Raw genomic sequence first — 26,296 nt, forward strand, 5'->3', positions numbered from 1 at the left:
CGTGTACGTGTACGTGTACGTGTACGTGTACGTGTACGTGTACGTGTACACATTCAGCTCTGCCTCTAGTGGTCTCCAGTCTCCACATAGACGGAGGAGTCAGTCATTTTAAAGGTTAGTCTCTCTTGGACTGGGGTGGACTGAGGTGGTATAAGGTCAGAAGGCGAGGGTCAGGGATTGTGTTGTAGCGCCCTCTGTAGTTTCTGCCGGTACACAGCGTACTTGTGCTCCACCACATGCACGCGCTCCGCCTCCTCCTTCGCCAGGATGACCAGGAAGTTCTGCAGCTCGGGCAACGAAAAGGCATGCCACTATAAGACAAAGAGAGAGAGAGAGAAAGAGAGACAGGGAGACAGAGAGAGAGAGAGAGAGGGAGACAGAGAGAGAGAGAGAGAGAGAGAGAGGGGGAGATGGAAACAAAGACTTAGAAACAGATGATTACAGTACAAGCAAGTGTGGTTTGATTGATTGATATCATCATTGATCATGAAACATGAAGTAACATAATCTGACCTGCCATATGCCATAAGGACACAAAAGGATAACGCAAAAAAGCCTAATATTTGGAATTCATCAGTTTAACAAACCTCTCTCTAATATACTTCGTAAAAAGGGACGGGTCACATTGTGATGTGTTCTGGACTTGTATATCAGCTATATTATTGGTGAATGTTGGGGTTCAAGTGGTTAAAAGTATAAAGTAATTTTCAATCTGTCCTAATGGAAACGGATATTCTCTCAAGTTTTCCTTGTGACTTTAATGTATCTTACTAGGGAGAAAGACTTACATATTTACCTACGGCGACATCAATGTAAGGTACTACATAGTGTGGTAACAGGTGCCGTGGATGACAAAGCTAAACATTTACAGGGGTTCTTTGAGGCAAAAGAGTTTGAGAACTACTGGTCTAACAAACCATCTGATCCAGTGGCTTTTAACATTTTTCATATCAAGGCCCAGCATGCTCAGCATTTGAGCCACGAACCACCATTTGATGAAAACGAAACACTATTTTGTTATCGGTGGATAAGATTTTGGACACAAAATCAAATGTGTCGTAGCCTCAGCTGGATCCCATTGCGGCCGTTAGTATGAGGTGTGTATGATGTCATGTGGTGTGGTGCTGTACTGGTAGATCTCTTCACGGATTGTCACAGATCCACTCGTGCTCGGTGCCAGAGTGGAGTTTTTGGACCTGTGAAGAGCTGTCCCTGAGTGGATGCACGTGTGTGTGTGTGTGTGTGTGTGTGTGTGTGTGTGTGTGTGTGTGTGGGCACGTGCGCATGTGTGTGTTCTCACCTCAACCTCTGTAGTCTCGTTCTCCTTCAGGACAAAGGTGAGCAAGTCCGAGTCCGTCCCCGCGACCAGCCTCAGGGCGAGGGGACACTCCCCCAGAGGAAGCTTCTGGAACAGATCTGCACACAGGCACGCACACACACACTGATGAGAAACACAGTGTTGCCGTATACCACACCATCTGGGCTGGGCAATATATCGATTGCTGTCAGGCAGAAACCGCTTATCTCCATATATTTATATTTTACGCCCTACTTGATCAGACTACAGTGTCAGACAAAAGTTTGAAAAGTATCAGATCTGTTAAGCTCGAAACACAGTGCTGTTTTGAGCTTGTAGATCTGTTAATGACTACCGTAAGTACTATTGTTTTGATTTAAATCCTGAAAAGTAACAGTTTTGGACTGTTTCCACCCGACACAGATGATATCAATATTATGGTATGATGAGGCTACAAATCGTCTGGGATTTGGGATATTGTAATTTCTAAATAAAGCCTTTTTCTGGTTTGAATCACATCAAATCTGTCTTTTCCTTGTGTGTGTGTGTGTGTGTGTGTGTTTGGGGGGGGGGGTGTATGTAACAGAATATGAAATTATCATCATGACATAAAATCATATGCCACATTACATTACACTTACATGTCACAATATCGATATACAAGGCTTTTATACTTTATAATTGCCAACATATGCGGTTCATTGGTCTCAGACTCACCCTGCCCGTCGCGGTGCGTCTGCCTGTAGAGGGCGAACTTGCGGGGATTGTCCAGCACCATGAACTTCTTCAGCAGGCCCTGGATGACCTCCTTGACCGTGGTGAAGGAGGCGATGTGGAGCTGCTTCACGCAGTCCGACGGCAGGTAGAAGGAGGTCCTCCTGTCGCCCGCCGCGCTCTGCGCCGCCGCGGCCACCGGCGTCCCCCCCTCGGGGCCCCCCTCCTCCGGCCGGCCGGTGCACGGCGGGTCCCTCTCAGGCACCGTGACTGGCCGACTGAGCCTCAGGTGGACTTTAATGAAACCTGTATACGAGCCGTCCGAGGCCTGGACACAGTGGACAGAGACTCTGATCAGTTGGTTACTTAGACCAGGGGCGGGCCACTTGGACGATGGAGAGGGCCACGATATGTCCACAATCACTCCAGATTGCATATTACTGTCGTAGAAAATAATTGCCGATCTACAAGCTCAAGATGCGGCGCATTGTGGCGCGTTTTGAGCTTGTGGATCTGCTATTTTGCCGGTCCGTGGGACATGTGCCACTGGTACGAGAGAAGGGAATCCCAAGTATTCCCGTCGTATAAACTATAAAGATCCATTTGAAAACACGACTGAGAAAAGGATTGGCCCTTTGCGCGTAGAGCGCGATCAATCACCCATTGGAATGCAAATGCAGCCTTTCAGGCTACCTTTGTTTCTACTCGGCTCTTTGAAAATCTTTAGTGCTTACTGTGCTTCTGATTGTGTGGGGAGGAGGGGGGACACGTATATTCCCTACCCAAAATATAATTCCAGCTTTCAATTAACACTCATTTATATCTAGGAAAGGCCAACTCACCAACTTCATGCCGTTCTCGGAGACTTGAGCATTGTACTCCTCTATCCTGGATCGCACTTCCTCCTCCGAGAGCGCCTTCGTCCCCGGCTCCGACACCTCGTTCTGTTTCGCCTCATTCTGCTGTAAGAGAGAGAGACAGAGAGAGAGAGAGAGGGAGAGAGTCAGTAACCTTTCTTGGCTGTCAACACTAGTATCAATCCCATTATTAACCACCAGCAGATGGTGCTCTGCTTCAAACACACTTTAGGGTTAGGCACCTGTAGCAGAAGGACCAGCAGCACAGTCATCATGTCATCCTCACTGCTCACTCATTCACTAATTCATCATGTCATCCTCACTGCTCACTCATTCACTCATTCACTCATTCATTATGTCATCCTCACTGCTCACTCATTCACTAATTAATTAATTCATCATGTCATCCTCACTGCTCACTCATTCACTAATTCATTCATTTATTATGTCATCCTCACTGCTCACTCATTCACTAATTACAGAACTTTTTGACAACGAAGGCTAACCAGTAACCACCAACATTTACAGAACCCGTTATATTGTCAAGCTTTTTTGTTTTGTTTATGTTTCCAACTTTCCATTATAACTGCACGAGCGCACACACACTCTATAAAAGCAAACAAATGCTGTTTTGTTGTGCGTCATTTTTTAAGGAGTTAAGTTCTGAGTTGCGTGTTCCCAGAAATGTATGTAGACTAATCCAGAACCAGCTATTTCCAATATCTTTGAAAATGATTGAAAATGTATGAAAGACATTTTCAACATGGAAATTATTATGCAAAAATAAATAATTGCGATTATGAAGTAATTGCGACAGGCCTAGAGAGGATGGACTAAGATGAAGGGACGGTGAATGATTGAGGATAAGAGGGGTATCGTATAGTATAGGGAAGCACTTTAAGGAGACAGGAAAGATGGGGAGGCAGAATGAGGTGGTGGTGGTGGTGGATGGGGGAGGTCGTTGAAAAGGGGTGAGGGATGATGATGATGAAAGCGAGGCTTGCTGAGCCAGCCTTAGCAACACAAGGTTTGACTGGGTTATTTATAGACGTGGTGGGATGCATCCTTCGTCGCTAACGGTGATTTCTCCCTCCTCTCTCTCTCTCCCTCTGTTCGTTTGCTTTTTCTGGGGCATGAGAGTGGTGAGGCGCGGAGAGAGCAAGAGAGAGAGAGAGAGAGAGAGAGAGAGAGAGAGAGAGAGAGAGAGAGAGAGAGAGAGAGAGAGAGAGAGAGAGAGAGAGAGAGAGAGAGAGAGAGAGAGAGAGAGAGAGAGAGAGTGTGTGTGTGTGTGTGTGTGTGTGTTGAAAGAAAGAGAGAGAGAGAGAGAGAGAGAGAGAGAGAGAGAGAGAGAGAGAGAAGAGAGAGAGAGAGTGTGTGTGTGTGTTGAAAGAAAGAGAGAGAGAGAGAATGCAGGCCAAGAATGCTTGTATGTAAGGGAGTCCTCAGGGTGTGATGATGCTGATGAGAGTGAATCACAGCATCCTTCAGCACAGTTGCAGTGGTAACCACTTCCACTTGTCCTCTATATACTTGTACAAAACAAAACCAGCCTATGTACAAGCATCCCAATTAGGGATGTCCGGTATTGGCTCTTATATCAGAATTTTTCCGATTGTCAAATTATTCATTTCCAATTCCGATATAAACCGATACTGATATATATATGCAGGCTTTGTTTCACCAAAACTAATGTTAGGTAACAACATCATCACATATCTCCTGTCGTGGAACGCATTATTGTCTCATTTTAGAATACAATTATTAGGCATAGTGTATTGTCTAATTTTAGAATCAAATTATTAGGCATAGTGTATTGTCTAATTTTAGAATAAAAGTATTAGGCATAGTTGTGTTAATTCCACAACAGAAAACCGATATTTAGAAAATATTCGCCTTTGACTTGCCCATAATAGGGACGTAGGTTGAAAGAGGTCAGTGTGGTCAAATGTGTTTGCATCTGTGGGAGTGTGCATGTGTGTGTGTGTGTGTGTGTGTGTGTGTGTGTACACCCAATAGAATCCGAGTGCACACAAACCGGATTTTGCTGTGTGTGAGTGTGTGTGTGTGTGTGTGTGTGTGTGTGTGTGTGTGTGTGTGTGCCTCTAATTGCTAATAAAGAAGACAAGCTTATCGCAACTAATTCTGTCCTAAATTCAGCAGACGGAGGACGGTGATAACATTCTAAGCCACAGACAAAAGATAGAGGAGCCAGGACACAACGGTGTGTGTGTGTGTGTGTGTGTGTGTGTGTGTGTGTGTGTCATTATGTGTGCGCACTGAGGCAATGAGGACAGGAAGTTCTAGTCCTGGAACAGATTCTAGCCTCCTTATTAGATTATTCTTTTCTCCGTTTTTCTCTGTGAAGTTAATGAGGCCTGCTGTATCATGGCGGACGGCCCTCGCCGGGCGTTGCAGTGGAACAACACTAAATGAAGAAAAAAAAACCTGGGACTGAATGTCATCAACACCAAATTCCCTTTAATTAGGAAGCGCATGAGTTTGCTTCCCTCGTGACGCATGTGACTGATGAAAGGCATTAGTGTGTGTTGTTTGTACCTTGTTGTTGTAAACAAGACTTTGTCTGATCTTTGGATGGACATTGTCGTCAGAGATATTATCTTGAGCCATGTTAAAGTATGACACACATACTCCTCGCCATTTCACCACAATTTCACTACTCTTTATGCGATGACATACCAGAATCTCCCCTTGTTGTCATTTCACACTTGGAACAACTGGCAGAAGATACTGTGAACTGCAACCTTTCTAGCACAACTAGCAACAGCTGCAGTTTGGAAGTGTGTTTGATATGGGCGACGGAACCGCCTGTTGCATTAGAAGCACAGCCGGTGAAACGGAAAGAAGCAAGGTTTGGCTGACAAAGTGCCACTGTGAGTTTCATTGACACACAGCAATTATACCCAGAGTTCCGTCAAAACAGAGGTAGGTACATGGGGGCTTTTCTTCATTCATGCCATACATAGCAAGAATAGAAGAAAATAGCGGGGATCAAACGGATCCGCAATTCCGCACCAGCAAAATAAAAATAAAAAGGTATAACCATACCCCCTCCCCCCCTGTAATGTGACATCATGTTCGAGTATGTGTATATGATACAAGGCGGGGCCGGACCCTCCTCGAATACATGCCCAGTTCCCCCTTCATGCTCGCAGCTCGCCACCGGTCCGGCAGCAAAGTGAAAAGGACCTGCAGTAACAGGAATTCCTGCGTTTGTATCCCAGACGCTAAAAATACGAGGCCCTCTCTCGCCCTTGCTCGCTACATTCCATAATAAAGAGTGCGGCCAGAGGACAATGGAGCATGTCTGTCCATGCAGTGGGACGGGACGACGCCCTCATTGGACCAGAGAGCTGGAGCTAGTCCTGCTAGGATGAAAAGGAATGCAGCGAGAGAAGTGAGAAGAAGCAGGACAGGTGTCACTGTCTGCTGTAAACAGCATGAAAGACTGCTGGTGACTGTGAGTGTGAGAGATATGTAGGACTGTTACATAAGAATCTAACACACTCTAACACACACACACACACACACACACACACACACCTTGGGGTGACATGATGAAGCTCTGCGTCTGACGAGTTCAGACAGAGGAGGTCATGTGGTTCTTTTCTTGTTGTCCCTGACAGCACAGAGACAATCACACACACTGTGTGTGTTGTGTGTCACATGCGTGTGTGTGTGTGTCGTGCGTGCGTGTCTCCGCAACCTGAAATGACAGATGACTCCTTACGGCCCAATTTGTCCAAAAAAGATCCTAGTACTGTGTGTTGGTTTATGTTTCTGTGAGAGATAGAGAGAGGGAGGGAGGGGTATGTAGAGACACAGGAAAAGATTGATAGAGTAGGAGAGAGAGAGAGAGAGAGAGAGAGAGAGACTACACATCATTGTGTGTATCCCCTGCACTGTGTTTACACCAGATGTCCTCGGTACCGAGAAATACTGTACACATGAACAGAGAATGGCTGCCATTTGTCGCGAAGGTTTTATACCAAATAAAGTGAAGGCAAAACATTGAAATACTGCCGTCAACGGTTTTCTTTATTTATTATTAGGAGAACCTTTCCTATATGGATGTAGAAAATTATTTTATAGTTCTGTAAGATAGTCTTCCCTCTAAGTTGCAATGCAACACAGCTGCTCTCTTTTTCCACATTTCTGTATTCACCTTTAATTGTACATACATGATACATTGTTTTGTTTAGATTGTTTTTGCTCCACTTTTGCTTTGGCAATGTACACTATACTGTACGTATGCTTTCTCATGCCAATGAAGCTCTTTTGAACTGAATTGAGTGAGAGACACACATAGAGAGAGCGAGAGAGAGACAGACAGAGCTAATACAGTGTGTTCACTAGGTCAGTGCTGTTAGTGGGTCAAGAGTTAAGTGATAGAAGCGCGCACGTGCGCGTGTGTGTGTGTGAGTGTGCGCGCGCCACATTGTAAGGAAACCCTATGTTGTATGGCATTTCATTCATTCATTTGCAATGCACCAGAGAAAAAGAGTGTGCAAGCCCATGGCTCCACAAAATTACACGCTTGCACGCACACACACACACACACACACACACACACACACACACACACACACACACACACACACACACACACACACGCACGCACACACACGCGCGCGCACACATGCACGAACGCGACATTTAAGCTGGCTGGCTTATCTGGAGCAAAAGCTTAGCTCTGGAAATAATTCATAAAGAAAAGAGGAGCTGTTCCCCTGCTGCTGTGCTGAGGTGCATATACAGTAGGTGCATGCTTGTGTGCACAACTAGAGGTGGTGCGTACTGTATAGTGTTTTATTTTATTATTTTACTTCGTACAGCACCTTGTAACGGTTGTTTTGAAAGGCGCTCTATAGATTAAAATTCCCTTACCTTACCTAGTGTATAGGTGCATGCATCGTGTGTATAAATAGAGTGTATGTATTGCATATACCAGTATGTGCATGCATGTGTACACAACTATGCATGTGTCATGTGCAAACAGAAGTGTTTATATGCATGCATGCATGGATAAATAGAGGTGGCGATTGTGACATTGTTCTTATAAATGTGTCCACTGATATTATAAATAAGTCCTGAGTGTTCGCGCCCTCACTGGAACAGACGACTTCATTCATTCAACCTTATCTTCAGATAATTTATCCTCACGGCGGCGGTGGCTCTCTCCTATAGTCTACACTCGGCTCAGGGGTGGAGTGGCCGGGTTGCCAGTTCAATGTCTCTATGTAAAGCGCCTTGGATAAAGAGGCTATATAAATGCACCATTTACCACTAATGCCTGTCTTTTCATTGGTGGACAGTTCAGAAACCCACCTAGCAACGTCATCAGTGGCAATTCCAAGCTAATGGAAACTATATATCCCGTCTCTTCCAGGAAATGTAGAATGCTGAAATAGAAGCTATTGTTCAAAATGATAAAAAAAAAAAAATAATGAAAATCACACCCCGTGTGAACTTCTGTGAAGTGAGCGATGCCTTTGACAAGTTAATTTCATTAAGGTCTGTAGTCGTTAAATTCATTAAGGTTTGAAGTCGGTCTGTCCCAAATGCACTGTTGGAGCGGTTAGCAGCTAGCACTGCTCAAAAAACATGTTTGAAATTACCAAAACTGCCTATGGATGATGTCACCGGTAGGCACTATAGGGAGGTTTATGAACTGTGCCCAGCTCTCCTCTGAGACATGGAGTGAGTCGACACTCTTCGAGTGTACAAATGTACCAAATGGGTCCATTTGGTTGCATGTTTATCCTCTCAGATGGTTACATATACAGTACACTCTCAAGAGATACGACTGGTTAAAGTACGTTACTCAGACATGCAGAGGGCAGCTCAGAGTTCTGTTTGCATATCTGCTTTTCATATTCAAACCCAACAAACCCAGCATGGGAGAAAGAAATTCCCTTTTAGCACACTCACCAAATCCATTAGGCACACTATAGTGAAAACCCAGGATATAAATGTAGAGTGTAGAAATGGACCCAAGTAAGGATAAGAATACCACTCCACTGAACTCCCCCCCCCCCATCAGCCAGCCAGTTCCTTCCACTTTGCAAACCAGACATAGCTCATCACCCCAATGCACCTTTCTGTGACGTCAACAACAACCCTGGCAAGACAAACTCCTCACTGTGGCTGACAACAACAGAGCAGCCAGCCTGTCGGTCAATTATTTAGTGACGTCGCTCACTCAAAAACAGGACACCGATGGCACTGTCAGGAGGAGACGACGCGTACTTTGAAATGGGCTGAGGTTACGCATCATTGTCACTGTCGGGCAGAAACCTTGTTGTATATCCATATATTTCATATTCTTTAGCTATAGTGTCGATTTTTGTCCTAACATAAACATTAAATGCCATTGACAATGAATGCAGAATTTATGTCATATGTAGACAAGCAAATCGTCTATTTTTATCCTACACAAATTCCCATTGACAATGCATGGATGATGTACCGTACAATGAATGACAATGAATGGATGATGATAAGCCCCTCACTTCACACGGGTGTGATTTTTCTTTTTTAATGTATTTTCTTCAGAAATGCAATGTGTTATACTTTGTCTAATGACAACGCTGCACAATGTAGCAAAAAAAAAAGCCAGCTGATCCACACAAGCTCTGCTGTATTAGTTACTTTAGAAGGTTTCTGCCTACAATAACACCATGGGCAGAATAAGGACAGCAGCTTGAGAGTGGTTAAGTGTGTCAGTGGGTTTTATGAATATTTAACCAATGAAAAGAGTTGAGAAGGAGAGATTTGTTTTAGAACAAATGGGACAATAAGTTAACAATTAAAACAGGAGTAACCAGGAGCTCACAGCGTGTGAAAAGATGACTATACAAAATGCAAAAGGTGCTCACACGGATCAAACAAGATCAAGACATAGAAAAAAAAACAACAGACGATGCGGGCACTCTGGCCTTTATTTAATTAAAAGGCAACTGCCGTCATGTTTCGACCATGAAAGGTCTTTCTTCGCCCTGATGAAGACCTTTCATGGTCGAACCATGTCAGCAGCTGCCTTTTAATAAAAATAAAGGCTATTCCTCTTTTTACTCCTGAGTTCCCGTATTGTCTGTTTATTCTAGATAACTGGTCTGGTCATGATGCTGTACCCGTGGCATGCATATTCATGTATGTATTCATCAATATATTTTAATGGAGAAGGTATCATAATAAGTGGGATGAAAAAAGTGAAACAGGATGTACGAAAGAGAAAAGAGAAACGAGATCAAAATTCTTTGCAAAGAATGTCTTTTTTTGTTATATAAGATGATGTCTGGCAACATGAAAAATGAATACAATGAATACAAAGAAAAATAAAGAAACGCGTGAATAATAACTACACTGGATCGTTGGAACACACAAGGTTGAAGGTTTTTGCTTTTTAGTGTAAAAATTCCCTCGTTGTTATTAGCTGTATATAAACCTTAATGCTTGTCACTCTAGTCTAGAGAAATGGTTCTCAACCAAAGATGTTGTGCCAGGGACTCTCGTAGATGATTTATGGTGTTAAAATATTTAGAAAATGTCAAAATATGTACCAAGAGTATTTGGAAATAGACATTCTATAAGCTCACAATGTGATGCACACACACGTGCTCCATCTACCGTAGTTCACAAAGTTAGGCGTGTGTGTGTGTGTGTGTGTGTGTGTGTGTGTGTGTGTGTGTGTGTGTGAGAGAGTGGCTGTACTGACACTACATCAAATTCATATTTCAGAATAGAATAACTGGGATTTATCAGTTGCTACGGTAACTGGAAATAAGGGCTTGCTACATTTGCTAGCCCACACAAACACACACACACACACACACACACACACACACACACACACACACACACACACACACACACACACACACACACACACACACACACACACACACACACGTCACACACACACACACACACACACACGTAAACTACCAGCCTTGTTACTACGGAAACCTCTCCCACGCAATGTAGTGAACAAGGCTCCTACGCAGCTACAAGGGCACAACAATAGTCATGTTAACAGCTTCCCAATAATACCTGTGCTGTCCATTGTATGGAATGATTATACCCTCTTAGTACCTGTGCTGTTACATTGCATGGAATGATTATACCCTCTTAGCACCTCTGCTGTTACATTGCATGGAATGATTACACCTCCTCTATGATGACTGTTGACCACTCCATGACTACAGCCAGAATACGGGTTCTTCTGGGGGTGCAAAGCAGTTCATCAAACTAATGGATTCAATAGATTATACAAAACTAAATGTTATGACATAATCGATTCATTGATTCCTATTTTGGGAATGTCATTATAGGCCAAAAGTTTTAAAAGATATATCCATTTGCTACTTTCCTATGTTTTCACAAGAGAGAAAAGCGTCAGGTCAACATCACACTAGTGTGCTTCAGTCGCCACGAATTTCAGAATATAGTTACTGTATGATCAGACAGCCAATAAAAAAGGTTGTCTGACGGACCTCTGGTTAATGAGTGAGGCTGGACAGGACAGGACAGGACAGCTGATCGCAACAGGAGACAGACGGTCCTCTGTCACAAACGTGAAACCAAACAAACATCACAGGCCCATTCACACACCACTTCCTCAGTGCCGCTTCCTGTCTCGACACTTCTGCTTTCACGGCACAACGTTCAATCTTGAAACAACTTGTTCCACCGACCCTCCACCCCCCCCCCCCCCCCCCAACACACACCAACTGTCAAGTTAAACACTGGAATCACCTGAGTTGTCCCACGCATCCTAACCCATCACAGCGACCTATACAAGCGCGGTGCCGTACCTTTATAGCACTAGCAGCAGTGTGTTGTTTGGCCTTGCGGAAGAAGGAGGTCTTGGCCGTGAAGAAGGTGAAGTCGTCGCTCTCCTCGTCCAGGCTGCAGTATCCGCTGCTCATGCTGTTGCTGCTGGTCATGGAGGGCGTCTCCGCCGTGTTCACGGTCATGGGGGAGAGCTTCAGGGGGCCGGCCTCTGGCACCAGCACGGCACCAGAGAGCAGCACGTCCACAGCTTTAAGCAGCGTGATACTATCACGCTTATGTTCCCCTCGGAGAGAGGCCAGACGACGAGAGAGCCAGACAGCCACGGTCACGACGGCACATAAGAAGTTACAGCTCACTGTCCCCCAAGTGTCCGGAGAGTTTCAGGGTCCCTCGGCCGATGCATCCAGGGAGTGCGAGGCCCCGCCGACGAGGGGTGAGACAGGTGAAGGCTGGCTCAGATTCAGGTCTCGGCGATGCCACCGGAGAGGGACCAGGAAATTTGAGAGCGAGCGTGTATGGCGTCACTTCCTCCTGCCGTCTGTCTGTGTGTGCGTGGTGGTTAATACACACACATGCGCCTCATATTATGTGCATGTGAACACATACGATGACACGAATACACACGGCTAAAAAGAAAAAGGCTTTTCAACCTGCCTGCTCACAGCACAAAAGCATCCGACTGTCCAGTTCAAACAAGCACAAATGGGACACACGCCAGCTGTCACAGGGTCAGATTACAGCTGGGTTTCAAGTTAAGCCCTGGTCACCTGAGAGCACCTGCCATTAACCCACAAACACACATACAAGCTTAAGCGCACACGTGTTCACCGCCACATGTACAGTACACAATAAGATCCTTCTTCTTGTCCTTCTTCACAGTAGAGGGATCAGCTGGTGAGACGTCTATCTGTCGTACACCTTCCTCATCCTCATCCTCACAGCCTCCGCTTGACTCTCCTTCACTGACTGCTGTAGACGTTGTGTGGAAGAGAAGACTTTTTGCATCTCACTTCTTGTCTTCCTCCTCTGTGTTTGAAATCCTATTGGCTTTGGCAGCACTGCTAGAGACAGATTGCCTCCCACACAGCCCCTCTCTCTCTCTCTCTCTCTCTCTCTCTCTCTCTCTCTCTCTCCCCCTCTCTCTCTGTATTTGCAGGCGTTTTGTGCACTCTCCTCACTCTCTCAACCATCTGTGGTTGAGTGTGTTATCAGCCTGCGAGCTCTTTGCTGAGGCGCACAAACCACAAACACTCTCCCCTTCCCCTCCCCTCTCTTTCTCTCTCTCTCTCTCTCTTCCTGTGAGCTAGTACTGCACCCTGCAGAGCGCAGCCACTTCCTCTTACAGAGAGAAGCTGAGCGAGCGAGAGGGGGGGCAAGTGTGTTGCACCAGTGATGAGTGAGAGAGCTCCAGTTTTGATGAGTGAGAGAGCTCCAGTTTTGCATAAGAGCATCTGATTGGCAACGGCGTGTTGGCTGTATAATAACGGTCAATGTTTAACACTCCACCAGTTAAATGAGGACTGCAGAAAAGCAGAGTGACGTGGCTGGTGCTCTGCTGCTACTGTTGGTCTCCTGCAGGGTTCTGGTCACTGGTGACTTGACTTCACCATCAGAGTCATGTACAGTATATGGAATTATGGATGCGTGTGTCCACCATAGGGACTAACATGCTGCTATACTGAGGCTATGCAAATACAGTATAACGAATGCATTAAGGCAGGGGTCTTCTGCGGGGGGTGCAGGATCTACAGGGGGTCCCCAGAGATAAGGTCACGTGAACGCGTCTGCGTTCACGTTTGTGAGCTTGTATTTTCGGCGAAGAGGTTTGGTGGTGCAGTATAGGAGAAAAAAGAGCAGACCAACTTTACAAAGTATTGTGGGTTTACGTGGTTGAAATGTCTGAAAACACACATTTATGAATCCAATATGAAGTGGCGGTCTCTCTCAGCTAAGGGGTCCTATTGGCCTGAAAAACATTGAAGACACCTTCACTGAGACCACTGTGTGTGTGTGTGTGTGTGTGTGTGTGTGTGTGTGTGTGTGTGTGTGTGTGTGTGTGTGTGTGTGTGTGTGTGTGTGTGTGTGTGTGCGCGCGCACATGCGCGTGTGTGCGTGCGTGTGTGTTACACACTGTTTGAAACGAGATTAACAGCATTTGTGCGATTGTCCTCTCGGGTTAGAGATGGCCGAGACCCCTAACCTTTTACTAACCCCACCTTGTGCCCTCTGACCCCTGCGACTGCCCCCCCCACCCATCATCTGAAAGCTGCTAATGTCACGGCTAAGATTGGCTGCAACATAATCTATTTCCATCTATGTGTGTGTGAAAGAGACAGTGTATATACTACATGTGTGTCAAAGAGACAGTGTATATGTGTGTGAAAGAGAGTGCTCTCGCCCCAGGCGTCTTACTGGTACTGTATATGGTATGTTGTAACAGTTTTGTCATCTCGTTAACACTTATTCCAACACAAATTATGTAATAATCAAGCTCACAGCGCGCCACATTGAGACGTAGTTCAAAAGATCCTATATGCACAACACTTGCTCGGCGATTATTACAACATTATAATACATTTTTATCCCACGATTTTGTAACCCATTTTTTCCACCCAGTGCCAATTATCTAATGTAATCCTGGGCTCTACACTCCCTCTGCCAACCTGAGCAGAGCAACAGACTGACCTCCTGCTCCATGCAGGATGCTTTGCGGTTATGAGTCTGAGATAGTCACATATTGTGTGTCTGCGTGCCGTTTGCGTCCATCAGTCAGGGCATGTCAGGTTGAGGTCATCTGAAGAAGACAGATGACCTGCAGCTTTCTTCTTTCTGCCCTCAGATCCATCACTGCGTCCATCATCATGAGAGATGGAAGAGAGCTGGGGGAGGTGACAGCGCTAGCACACTGACCTACACTACACGCCTCCTTTAGTCGATGAAACCCCAGTCCACCTTATTGGGATTGCTGTGTGTGTGTGACTGTGTGTGTGTGTCTGGGTCTGTGCTTATGGATTGTACAGTATGTGCGCATGCACATGTGTGTGCGTGCGTGCGTGCGTGCGTGCGTGCGTGCGTGTGTGTGTGTGTGTGTGTGTGTGTGTGTGTGTGTGTGTGTGTGTGTGTGTGTGTGTGTGTGCGCATGAGGTTGTATTATTAGCAAAAGGGGGATCAATTCCTGCTGCGGTGTGCACAAAAAGGCTATTAGAGAAGGAGAGAGAGAGTGCACATGAGAGAGAGAGAGAGAGAGAGAGAGAGAGAGAGAGAGAGAGAGAGAGAGACACAGAGAGAGACAGAGAGAGGGGGGGGGAGGGGGGAGAGGAAAGGGAAGACAAGACAGAGGAAGTCCTTAAGGATATACCGGTTCTCATCTCATCAATAGGATCATGGACAGCCATTAGTCAGCCAACAAGGCAGCAGTCACAGGTGATAATCAGAAAGGCATTATCAACTCTCTCTTTTTTATATGGACATACAGACTTCAGCTAATTCCTTTCAACTGGACAATAAGTAGAACAGAGCTACTATTGCAGTGATAAAGAAGAATCTAGATACTGTGGACATAAGTCGAATATATACGGAGGAAAATAATGAGACGAGTAGGCAGCAGTGTTGTAAAAGAGGCTGTCCAAAAGAAGTGATTTAAACAACAGTTGTATCACAGTGGAATATGATTTCCCCACCCCGTCTCTACTACAGACATCTACAGCAGTGGACCCCCAGGGGGTTTTTGCTTTTGGCTTTTCTGCCTTTATTGATAGTATCAAGTGAAGATAGACAGGAGAGAGGGAGAGGGAGAAGGGGAGAGACATGAAGCAAAGGTTGTCATGAACGGGACTCGAACACAAGACACGCTGTCAGGCCAAAGCCTATATGTGGCATGCGCCTGGACCACTAGGGCCCAGCGGGCTCCCCCCAGGGTTCCTTGAGGGAGTCCCAGGGGGTCCCCAGCTAAATGATAGTTTGGAACCAAATGGATCCTTATTGGACTGTAACTCAGAGAGTGTACAAATTGAACCAACTGCAACTCATCACTGTGATGTCACTATGGTGACAAGACAAGCAACGCCAACACAGGTCCGTGTCAGCCTTGCCCAAATAAGGATCCAAGTACACTGATCAGTGATATTACTGTAGGTAACCGTTGTTTTGGCAGTTTTGTGCCAATCAATTTGATTGATTGACATAAAAAAGTACCTGTCAGCTGAAACATTCAATGCAATACTTTGTTTACAATTTTAATCAACTATTTTCAGGTGAGTAGATCTAACTATTTTTGATGGGTAGATCTTGTTGAGTTGGCCATTTTAAATGCAGCCCTCAAGTTGCAGCGCTCAAGTAAATCAAAGTGTGGGCACCCCTGTTCTAGAGGCTACAGGAATACCAGCAATGAGTATAGTAGGCTGTGTACTACGGCTATTAGGCCGCTAGGAGATGAGAGAGCTGAACATTACAGTTAAAATTCATAATCAAATCAAATCCAGAGTGTATGGGTCTATTTTTATACTCTCAGTTACATACAGAGTAACACTATTATGAATGTTACTGTGTGGAGACTGGAGACTACTACTATACACAGCAGAGCGAAGCTCAGAGCTGTCCATTGTTTCCTGGAGTGAAAAACCCTACTTCTAAGTGGATGGGAGCTAATTAGTCCAGTGCTCAGCTGCTATGATTGAAGCCTAGGAAACTAGGACAGCAGCTTGTCTCTTTCTCTCTCTATTGCTAATGAAATGAAAGGAAAAAAAAGAAAACAAGCCTAATATGTTAACGGGGGAAAAGCAGAGTGAACCATACAGAGAGGGTGAGGGGAGAGTAGTATAGGCAGAGCAGAGAGCACTGAAGAGTGAAGGATATTAATGGGGAAGCATTGGAGGGGGCCCAAGCTAATTTGAGTCAGTCATCGAATCTGCCGGAGGGACATTCTGTTAACCAAAAAGAAAACGAGTGAATAAATGCATGCACAAGTAGGCAGGAGAGGAAGTGGAAAGATAACCGGCAGAGAACCCAAAAAGAGCTGTTATGTAACAGACGGGTGCGAGACATACCGACACTGTATCCCCACATACCGGTAGGCCAGTAAGACTTGCAATAGGGTATAGGGCGCAGCCTATCTCCTGTTTCTGTAGCGTGAGGCAGATTGATGTACAGTACACCCCCTGGAGATGACAGGTATGTCACAGGGACGTCTGGGTGCCATTTAGTCTTTGGCATGACGTGGCCAGCGATTGAACCCCAACCTCTCAGTCTCAGGGCACACACGTTAACCACAAAGCCACTGAGCTGGACCCGCCAATGCCAATGTCAAATTGGGGCGGCGGTGGCTCAGGGGTAGAGTGGCTGGATGGTAACGGCAAGGTTGCCAGTTCGAACCCGGGCTCCCCCAGAGTTAGTGTCGAAGTGTCCTTGAGCAAGACTCTGAACCCTAATTGCTCCTGATGTGCTGGTTGGTGCTTTGCATGTTTTCCGCCGCCATCGGTGTATGAATGTGTGCGTGAATGTAATGCACAAGTAATGCACAATCTATGTAAAGCACCTTCGATAAAGGCGCTATATAAATGCACCATTTACCATCCCACATTCACCCGGCGGCCATTTTGCTATTACGTTGCAAATCGTGAGGTAAAAAGTGTGTTGTGTCTTGTCAAGCCACATTTTGAGAGGAGCGCTTATTTTGGTTCACTCAATGTCCTTATAAATCATGCATATATGCAAGGCTTGCACATAATATGCATGACTTTTTAAATCTTGATAACAAAGTAGGTGTGCTTGCCTGCACTGAGCAGCCGATGGGCTCGCAATCGCATGTCGATGAGCACGACATCCAAATTGGCAAGCAGTGGTTGACGGAACAGGTTTAAGCAAAACAAGTGGTTCCCTCTGCACATCTCAGCTGGGTAAGCGGTTTCCTGTTCCTCAAATATTTAGAAAAAGTGACGGAAGGGGAAACCTTTGAGAGCAATTTATGAGCAAAGATAATCGACTTCAAAATCTCAAAATCGTTCAAGCTGACCTCTTAGACACGCAAGTGCTAATGGCACTGAAAGTATAAGGTGTGGCTGAAGCATCTCGGCAAGTACTGCTTTAGGATTGATACTCTTTACCTGGTTCAACAGACTTATCATTATAGTGTTCACTGTTCAGAATCCTCACCTTGTGTTGAGGGCCCGTGGAGCGGTGGCTTCTGGGAGATGGAGTTCCCCTGGGCTCACTGTCCCTCTGGTTGCAGTCCAGCTGAACCCGGCTCTCACACTCCAGGTGGCAGGTGTAACTGCAGTCTGACGGACAGAGAAATGCAACCAATCAGATTTGTGCACAAATGAGGAACAACCAATCGGTGAAAAGCAACTCAATTGCACACCACATCGTTCAAGTTTCTACCGTCCTGTTACACTCCTTTGGGTGCAGAGATGTTATCTATGTCAGTGGTTCCCAAAGTGGAGTCCGGGGATCCCCAGGGGTCCTTGAGGGAGTTCCAGGGGGTCCCCAGCTAAATGATAGTTTGGAACCAAATGGACCCTTATGGCTCTGTAACTCTGAGAGTGTACAAAATCAGGGTTAAATTAACATTGATTTTAAAATATAAATTGGGGGTCCCAGAGATAGAAATTCCATTAAATGGGGGTCCGTAGACTAATGCATGTCAAACTGGGGGTCCTTGAAATTAAACGGGTTGAGAATCACTGCTAGAGCCGTAAAAACTTCTCTTATGGGGGTCCTTGGCATATCTTTTCAAATGGGGGTCCGCGGGCTAATTGGTGTCAATTTGGGGGTCCTTGATCTATGTATCACACACTAGAGCCACAGCCACTTTACAGCCACATCAAGCCAGCTCCACCTAGTGGTTGCTGAGAGACTCACAGCTCACAGGCTACACAGTCCAAACACGCCCATGAAGTGTATGTGTGTGTTGACTGTGTTCTTGCATTACTATACTTAAGAGTATGGTAGATTGGTGGCACTTGAAAAATATACATTGTGAAGATCATTTTCCTGGTCCTCACAAGAAAAATCGTTGTTTTATAACATATATTTGACATAAGGCTTTATAATTAGGAAAAGATATCAGGCTGGGGTTACGATTAGAGATTTCGAGGTTCCGTTTAGGGGTTCAGGTTTAGGTTTAGGTTCATTTATTTAGCACATAGTATAAAAAATAGACAATAACATATCAAAGAACAAAAATACAATGCAAGGAAGGGAAGAAGCCAGCTGGCTTATTTGGAATCCTTTCCTGTATGGAAGAGGTCATTGGTTTAAACAGATTAAAAGTTCATTTAGAACAATACAACAGTCTACAAGTTGGCAAAGGGGGGGCAGCTGTGCAATAAAGAAATAAAATCACAGACTGCACAAAAAAGGGAAATAAACAATACAACAACAAACACCCAAAAGATTAACTTAATAGCATGGCTGCGGTGTGAATATGGTGAATAGTGCACACTCCTTGGGGTGTTATTTTGTCACTGTATATTTGTGTAATTTTTACATAAGTGAAATGTGCATTTACCCCTCCTATAACTACTAGGAGCAGTTTATGTCAAGATGCAACAACCATCTAAACACATCTTTGGGATTATCAATCAATTACATGACACTAAATCCACTAGGTGGCACTGCTGTACTTTGTACCTTGCACTTGCATTATAGTAGATATTTCCTATAGTACCATATATTATTCAGGTAGCTGTCATATTCGGTTCATTCTTCAACCTTTAACCCATTTTGACCTGAGATCAGATTCTAAAAATGTCCTGACAGTTTTCTGAAAAAGCCATGTTTCGTTCTTCGATTTTTCAAAAATAGCAGAACTACAAGCTCGTAGCGCGCCACATTTAGTGTGCTGGCTGTTCTCTCACTTAATTGTTTTTATTTTCACAGAGCACACATCTGTATACTGTAAATTCTGTATATCCAACCTATTGTTGTGTTTTTACTTTTTTATTTATTTTACCCGTTTACTTTTGTACCCTTTATTTGAGCTTAATACTAGTAATAGTATTATATTGTTATCACAGTCTGCAGAGCATGTCACACCAACAGTTCACTGCTCCACGTAGCCTGCTTAAGGGACAAACAGAAACGGAGCCTTTGAACCTAAAAAGGTCTGAGTGATCTCCAATGCAATCCTCTCTACAGCAGGGAAAGAACGGTCCAGTTTAGAATAGTTCATGGGTATTTTCCCTAAAACGTCCCAAAGTAAGCATCTTTGTTCTTTTAGCAGGAACCACATATGACATTTCTTGGTCTGTTTATGCTCTGTGTAGTTTATTGTGGCCTCACTCTGGAACCATATTCCCCCCTGAAATACAACACAATCCTCCAACTGCTCTAGTAGTCTCTCAAGTCTTCTTTTCCCGGAAAGATAGCCATCTACAAGCTCACACAACGAGTCACCATTGCAACGCGGTGACGGTGAGCTTATATAGGTTGGCTATTGTGGACGGCCGTGTACTGTAACACTGGAGAATAAAAACTGGGCTAAAGTGGTTAAAAAACATGAGAAAGAAAGGGCTTGGATCCAGACAGACAGACAGACAGATGGGGAAACTATGAGTCACGCCTCTGTTTGTGGCTTTATAAAGAGGAAAGCACACTGTGATCTATGTCAGTTCATTTAAATTCAACACTATAAAAAAAATACGTGGACGGCCCCTTATTCTTAAAATAAGAAATATGTCAAGCTCTGAGGAAGACCTACATCGGTCGAAACTGGTAGGTGGTCTTGTGTCTTTTTTTTCTTTTCCTTCCTCTTTACAGATATTTTGTTGGCTTTTCTGCCTTTATTTGGATAGTAGTACAGTGGAAAGCGACAATAAATAGGGAGAGAGAAACTAGGAGTGACACGCTCAAAGGTCACCGCCGGGCTCGGGAATCAAACCTGCAACACGATGTCATGCTGCATTAGAGCCTATTACACTACACTGTACAGTACTATGTGGTGTGCGCCCGTATCCACAAAGCCATCGGCGCCCCCGGACTGGTGTCTTTTTATATGCCCTGAACAATAACAGCTTTTGAATTATAATTCCTTTTCTTATAAGATTGAAGTTAGCCTAGGGGCTTCTGTTCAGCTATATCCTTAAAAAAAGGTCCAGTGATCTTTTTCAGTAAGGCTTATACAGTATTGAAAAGAAATATAGGTTACATAGCTGTAGCCACCATAACCCTAATCCTGACGTCTGTGCACACGCGTGTGCGTGCGTGTGTGCGTGCATGTGTGTGTGTCCATAACACCGATTGCCCTTGTACTCCCTCAGCAACCAGCATGGTAACCAAGGCAACAAGCCCATGCAGTCCCGATGCCGAGCTCAAACTGTACGTGCTTCAATATGCAGCCATTTAATGACAATCGCAGCCTAATAAACTTTATTTTTCGCACTGCGCTTTTCCAAACAAGGTTACGAAAGTGCTTTACAGTACAAGATGAAAAAAAAACAACAGGAAAGCAATTAGCCTAAACATAAGCTAAAAAGACGATAGTCTGAGCTAAAGGGAGACTAAAAAAATGTATTGAATAAATAAGTACTACGACATGGGCTTTTCATGAAAGTAGGTAGTCCCATGAGTGATTTAAAAGTTGATACTGACTTATTGTGAGTGTTTCAAAGCTATACATGGGGCCCTGGCTGCAAGGGCCCGATCACCCATACAGAAAAGGCCTGATCACCCAGGGGCCCAGGCCACAAGGGCCAGATCACCCAGAATAATGAGGTGTGTTTTGGGAACAACAACCACCACCATGAGGGCCCCAGGCTGATTAACAACAACCACCACCATGAGGGCCCCTGGCTGATTAACAACAACCACCACCATGAGGGCCCCTGGCTGATTAACAACCACCACCACCATGAGGGCCCCTGGCTGATTAACAACAACCACCACCATGAGGGCCCCTGGCTGATTAACAACAACCACCACCATGAGGGCCCCTGGCTGATTAACAACCACCACCACCATGAGGGCCCCTGGCTGATTAACAACAACCACCACCATGAGGGCCCCTGGCTGATTAACAACCACCACCACCATGAGGGCCCCTGGCTGATTAACAACAACCACCACCATGAGGGCCCCTGGCTGATTAACAACCACCACCACCATGAGGGCCCCTGGCTGATTAACAACAACCACCACCATGAGGGCCCCTGGCTGATTAACAACAACCACCACCATGAGGGCCCCTGGCTGATTAACAACAACCACCACCATGAGGGCCCCTGGCTGATTAACATTGGTAAAAGAATGACATTGCAGTGCTTGTGTTCACACAAACATGGCAGAACTGTATTCAGTTAATACTTACGTATCAACTCAGTGAATCCAGGCTAAAGTCCCTGATATGAATATTAATGCAGTTTATTTAAACTCTAGAAAGGATTCAGATGATCACAGAAGACTTCTGTGTTGTGACAAAACAATTTAATTTTTTTTACTGGTATATATATATTAAGCCGTAAAAGTTGTTCAGATGACCGATGGGCCCAATTTGCCTTTCATTGATTGCATACTTTGCATTGCAAATATTGGACATGCATACATTGCCATGCTGAGACGATGATATTGCTCAGCCCAACTGGAAGGCTTTAAATGGCATCAGCAGATTCTTCAAATGAATTACAATTCACACAGGCATCCAGTGCAGAGAAGCAAGGATGCTGCAGGATAGCTGCATGTACTGTATGTCAACACGGAATTATAGCCTACATAGTGTATCCTATATCTGCATGGAATGTAGCCTATACATAACTGTATGTATTCTATATCTGCATGGAATATAGCCTACATAACAATACATAACTATGTATTTTTATATTGTATCATGCTTGTTCAAGTGGAGCTACTAAGCGTTCCTGATACGGACAAAGAACCGGAGAGGACTGCAGCAGAGAGAGATAGAGAAGGACAGGGAGAGAGAGAGAGAACTGCAGAGATAGATAGAGAAGGATATGGGGATGTGAGGCGTGTAATGGCAGAGTGTGAGGTATAGAGAGAGAGAGATAGTGTGTGTCCAGGGGGAAGGGTTATGGAAGCGTGCTGACAGGAGCGACGTGTCTAGGAAAGAGGAAAGTTCAGATAAGAGCCACTCTACTCATTCTGATTAGAGGTCACTGCAGAGAGAGAGAGACAGACAGAGAGAGACGCAGAGACTCTCTCTGACAGAGAGAAAGAGAGAAAAAGAAAGAGAGAGAGAAGAGAGGCCAACCCAAACAGTGATGTAAAAAGGAAACCCGCGAGGAGAGGAGGATGCACACTCCCATCCTGTCCTGTCCTCCTTCATTATTCACTTGTCCTACTTCTTCAGACCCAATGGTATCTGCAGCACCTCAGATCAAACTATAGGGAGTCAGTCGGTCTATCGGTGGAAATAGGTGAGGAGCAAGTTGGGTGGGTGGGTGTAGGTGGGGGCTTAAGCCCCCGGGTGAAAGCCGCCGTGAATTATGACGGCCTTCACCCGCAAAGTGTTTTGTTCAAGTTCATGGTGAGAGCGGATGGGTGGGGCAGGTGGGACTCCATGCATGGGAGAGGCTGTGCGGAACATGGGAGGGCCTGTGGAAGATGGAAACTCACTCCTCAGTCCATGGCAGTCAACAGGAGAGGGCAAGGCCTTCCATCCCACATCATTCTCACACTGATAACATGTGTGTATGCAGGTACCACAAAGACAGACACGCACGGGCGCACACACACACACACACACACACACACACACACACACACACACACACACACACACACACACACACACACACACACACAGTATCGTCGCCACTAGGCAGTAACCACACATTTTATGTTGTTTCATATACTAGAGCGCTACCTGGATGATGATCATACTACAGGGACCAATAAAAGTATCAAAAGTAGCGTGTAGATCTGCTACTCTGATCTGCATTCGAATACTGAAAAGTAACAGTTTTGGAGATATGAGGTTTCCACCCGACGTAGACACAATTTTCATTGTTTTAAAACCTGGACGGGAACCCCTTTTGGTGTTTTAACTAAGCATTGTGTTATACTTTAGCTATTGAAAAATAGCAGATCTACAAGCTCACAGCGCGCCACCGAGTGACACGCTACGAACTTGTAGGTCTGCTATTTTTTTTTTAAATCGTGAAAATGTGGCACACATCTTTGAATATAATATTCTTTCAGAAGACTTTGTATTTATTTCGACGTCAGGCCTATAAATGGGTTAAGTTGTGCGTTATGCTGCGTGTATAAGTACAGGCCTATTACGATCAGTGGATTATGTGTTTGTGTGTGTAAGGCATCACAAAGCGGTCGAGGGGGATGCTGGTCAGACTGTCGTCCAAAGCCTCTCAAAGATGCCTACTTAATCCCCTGTGCAACTCCCTCTGTAAATGCCTCTCAGACAGAGAGCTCTTATGGTTCATTAGAGACTTATGTGTGTTAATATCCTCGCCCCCAATGGCCCCGCTAATCTGCCCCCCCACACACACACACACACACACACACACACACACACACACACACACACACACACACACACACACACACACACACACAAGTCCAGTAGACAGACACATGTCTCTCCCTCCATATCTCCCCAGGAAACATACTGTATGCCTGTCTGTCTGCCTGCCGCCATACAGACAAGCCCCAGTCTGACCAGGTCAGACTGGGGCTGTTCCAAATCTGTTAACGGTCTGTCTCTTTTGTCTGTCCTCCACGCATCACTGACACGCTCTTCTTCTTCTGCCAGACAGTGACAGAAAAACAACCACCCACTCACGTCCCCCAGTCTAGCCATGGAGACTTCACTTAACTCCACTCTGTGTCTGTCTGTCTGTCTGTTGTCCCTCTCCCTGTCTGTTTGTCTCTGCTTCTCTCATGCACTCTCACAGGGCGTTTTTGATCACACACACACACACGCACGCACGCACGCACACACACACACACACACACACACACACACACACACACACACACACACACACACACACACACACACACACACACACACACACACACACACACACACACACACACACACACACACACACACACACACACACACACACACACACACACACACACACACACACACACACACACACACACGTCTTAGGTTACAAACAGGTTACAACGCAGAAAACGAGACGATTTTATGGCTCCACGAGCTGCCAGGGGGATGAGAGCGGAGAAAGAAAGGGGACGAGGGGTAGAGTGCATGGAGGGAAAGACGAGAAGGAGAGAGCAGCAGAGGAAGAGAGAGAGACACAAGAGAAACAATTAAGCAGAGAGAGAGAGAGAAAGTAGGTGACATACATTACCGTATATTGCTACTAGCAATTCCCTTCATCTACACAGTAAAATCTTTAGTGTTTAACTTAGCGGACCTGAAAAGACCCATGCTGGTCCATTGGGTTCCATCTGTAACTTATGGTATACATTTCACCCCTTTTAGCTCTCCCCACCACAGCACAAGCATGGAGTTCTACTGCTATGCCACCAAAATATAGAATGCCGTACCAAACAACAGCCATAAAGCCAAAAAGTGTGACTCCTTACTCTCCTTCAAAACTGCCAAAAAAAAGAGTACAAGTCCAGTCTGCAATCTGCAACTGGTCCAGTTACTCTTGTAATCCTGACACCCCGCTCTTCGGTTCGGCTCTTTAGTTGTGAGCCGTTGAATATAGCTTGGTTAAACACGATCTGGGAAAAAAATCTTATAGATGCATTTATTTTTAGGGGGAGAGGGGAGTTGCACCACTCAGTTCACACGGGTGTGATTTTTATATTCATTAAATATCATAGATATTCTACCCAGAAATACCCGTTTGTTTACAAACATTTTGATCTGGTCTACTCTATAGGACATAGGCTACATCATCCAAAGCGTTCTACCAAAAGATTGACATTGCTCCACTTAACTTAATTGAGGTGCTGGGGTAGAAAAGATCACAAAGAAAAACAAACCTCATCTGCTCCAATGTAATTTAATGACAACGTTTGGAGCCAACACTCTTCATCGGGTCAAACCAGTTTTACCCGATCAAGAGTGCAGGTTTCTTCTTCTTCTTCATCTTAGTCTGTTTCTTCATGACCTGAATATACCTACATGGACTGTCACTATAGTATAGAGCCTTAGAGTGCATGCATAAAGTGAGTGGCAAAGTGAGTTTAATGTCGTTTAACGCAGTTCACTGCAATCAGATAGGACTTTTGTCAAGGCCAGAAAGTTGCAAAGAGTGGCAAAAACTAATTTCTGTTGTTTCTTTCAGTTATGCGGAAACGCATAGCTGCCGGCAGTGGCGGTATGATGATGTCACGCTCATACCCTCCATTCTTATCTTGATATCATATGCCATGTCTCTCTCTCTCTCTCTCTCTCTCTCTCTATCTCTATCTCTATCTGACGTTAGAACGCAGTCGAACTGGAACAACAGGAGAGACTGCTCTCCTCTTGTTTCCTTCCTACTGAGGACGTGGATTGTCTCTCTCCTGTGTTGTGGAGAGGAGTGACCAGTCAGTCAGTCAGTCTCCCGTGAAGGCCCTGGTCTCTCTCCTGTGTTGTGGAGAGGAGTGACCAGTCAGTCAGTCAGTCAGTCTACCATGAAGTCCCCTGGTCTCTCTCCTGTGTTGTGGAGAG

At 45.1% G+C, this 26,296-nt stretch overlaps 1 protein-coding gene across 1 annotated transcript in view; it reads right to left on the reverse strand.

The window, feature by feature from the left end:
• The window catches only part of rassf5 (Ras association domain family member 5), a 46,985-nt gene continuing 20,689 nt past the window's right edge, over window positions 1-26,296 (reverse strand). Inside the window, exons 2-6 of the mRNA XM_080784538.1 lie at window positions 17,833-17,957; window positions 2,854-2,973; window positions 2,015-2,339; window positions 1,301-1,416; window positions 1-311 (exon numbers count right to left, since the gene is read on the reverse strand). Coding sequence (XP_080640664.1) covers window positions 171-311; window positions 1,301-1,416; window positions 2,015-2,339; window positions 2,854-2,973; window positions 17,833-17,957 — 827 coding nt within the window. The 3' untranslated portion in view covers window positions 1-170. The remainder of the gene's footprint in view (window positions 312-1,300; window positions 1,417-2,014; window positions 2,340-2,853; window positions 2,974-17,832; window positions 17,958-26,296) is intronic.

Source organism: Protomyctophum bolini, assembly GCF_963924005.1.
Source record: "Protomyctophum bolini genome assembly, chromosome: 2".
Taxonomy (NCBI): Eukaryota; Metazoa; Chordata; class Actinopteri; order Myctophiformes; family Myctophidae; genus Protomyctophum; species Protomyctophum bolini.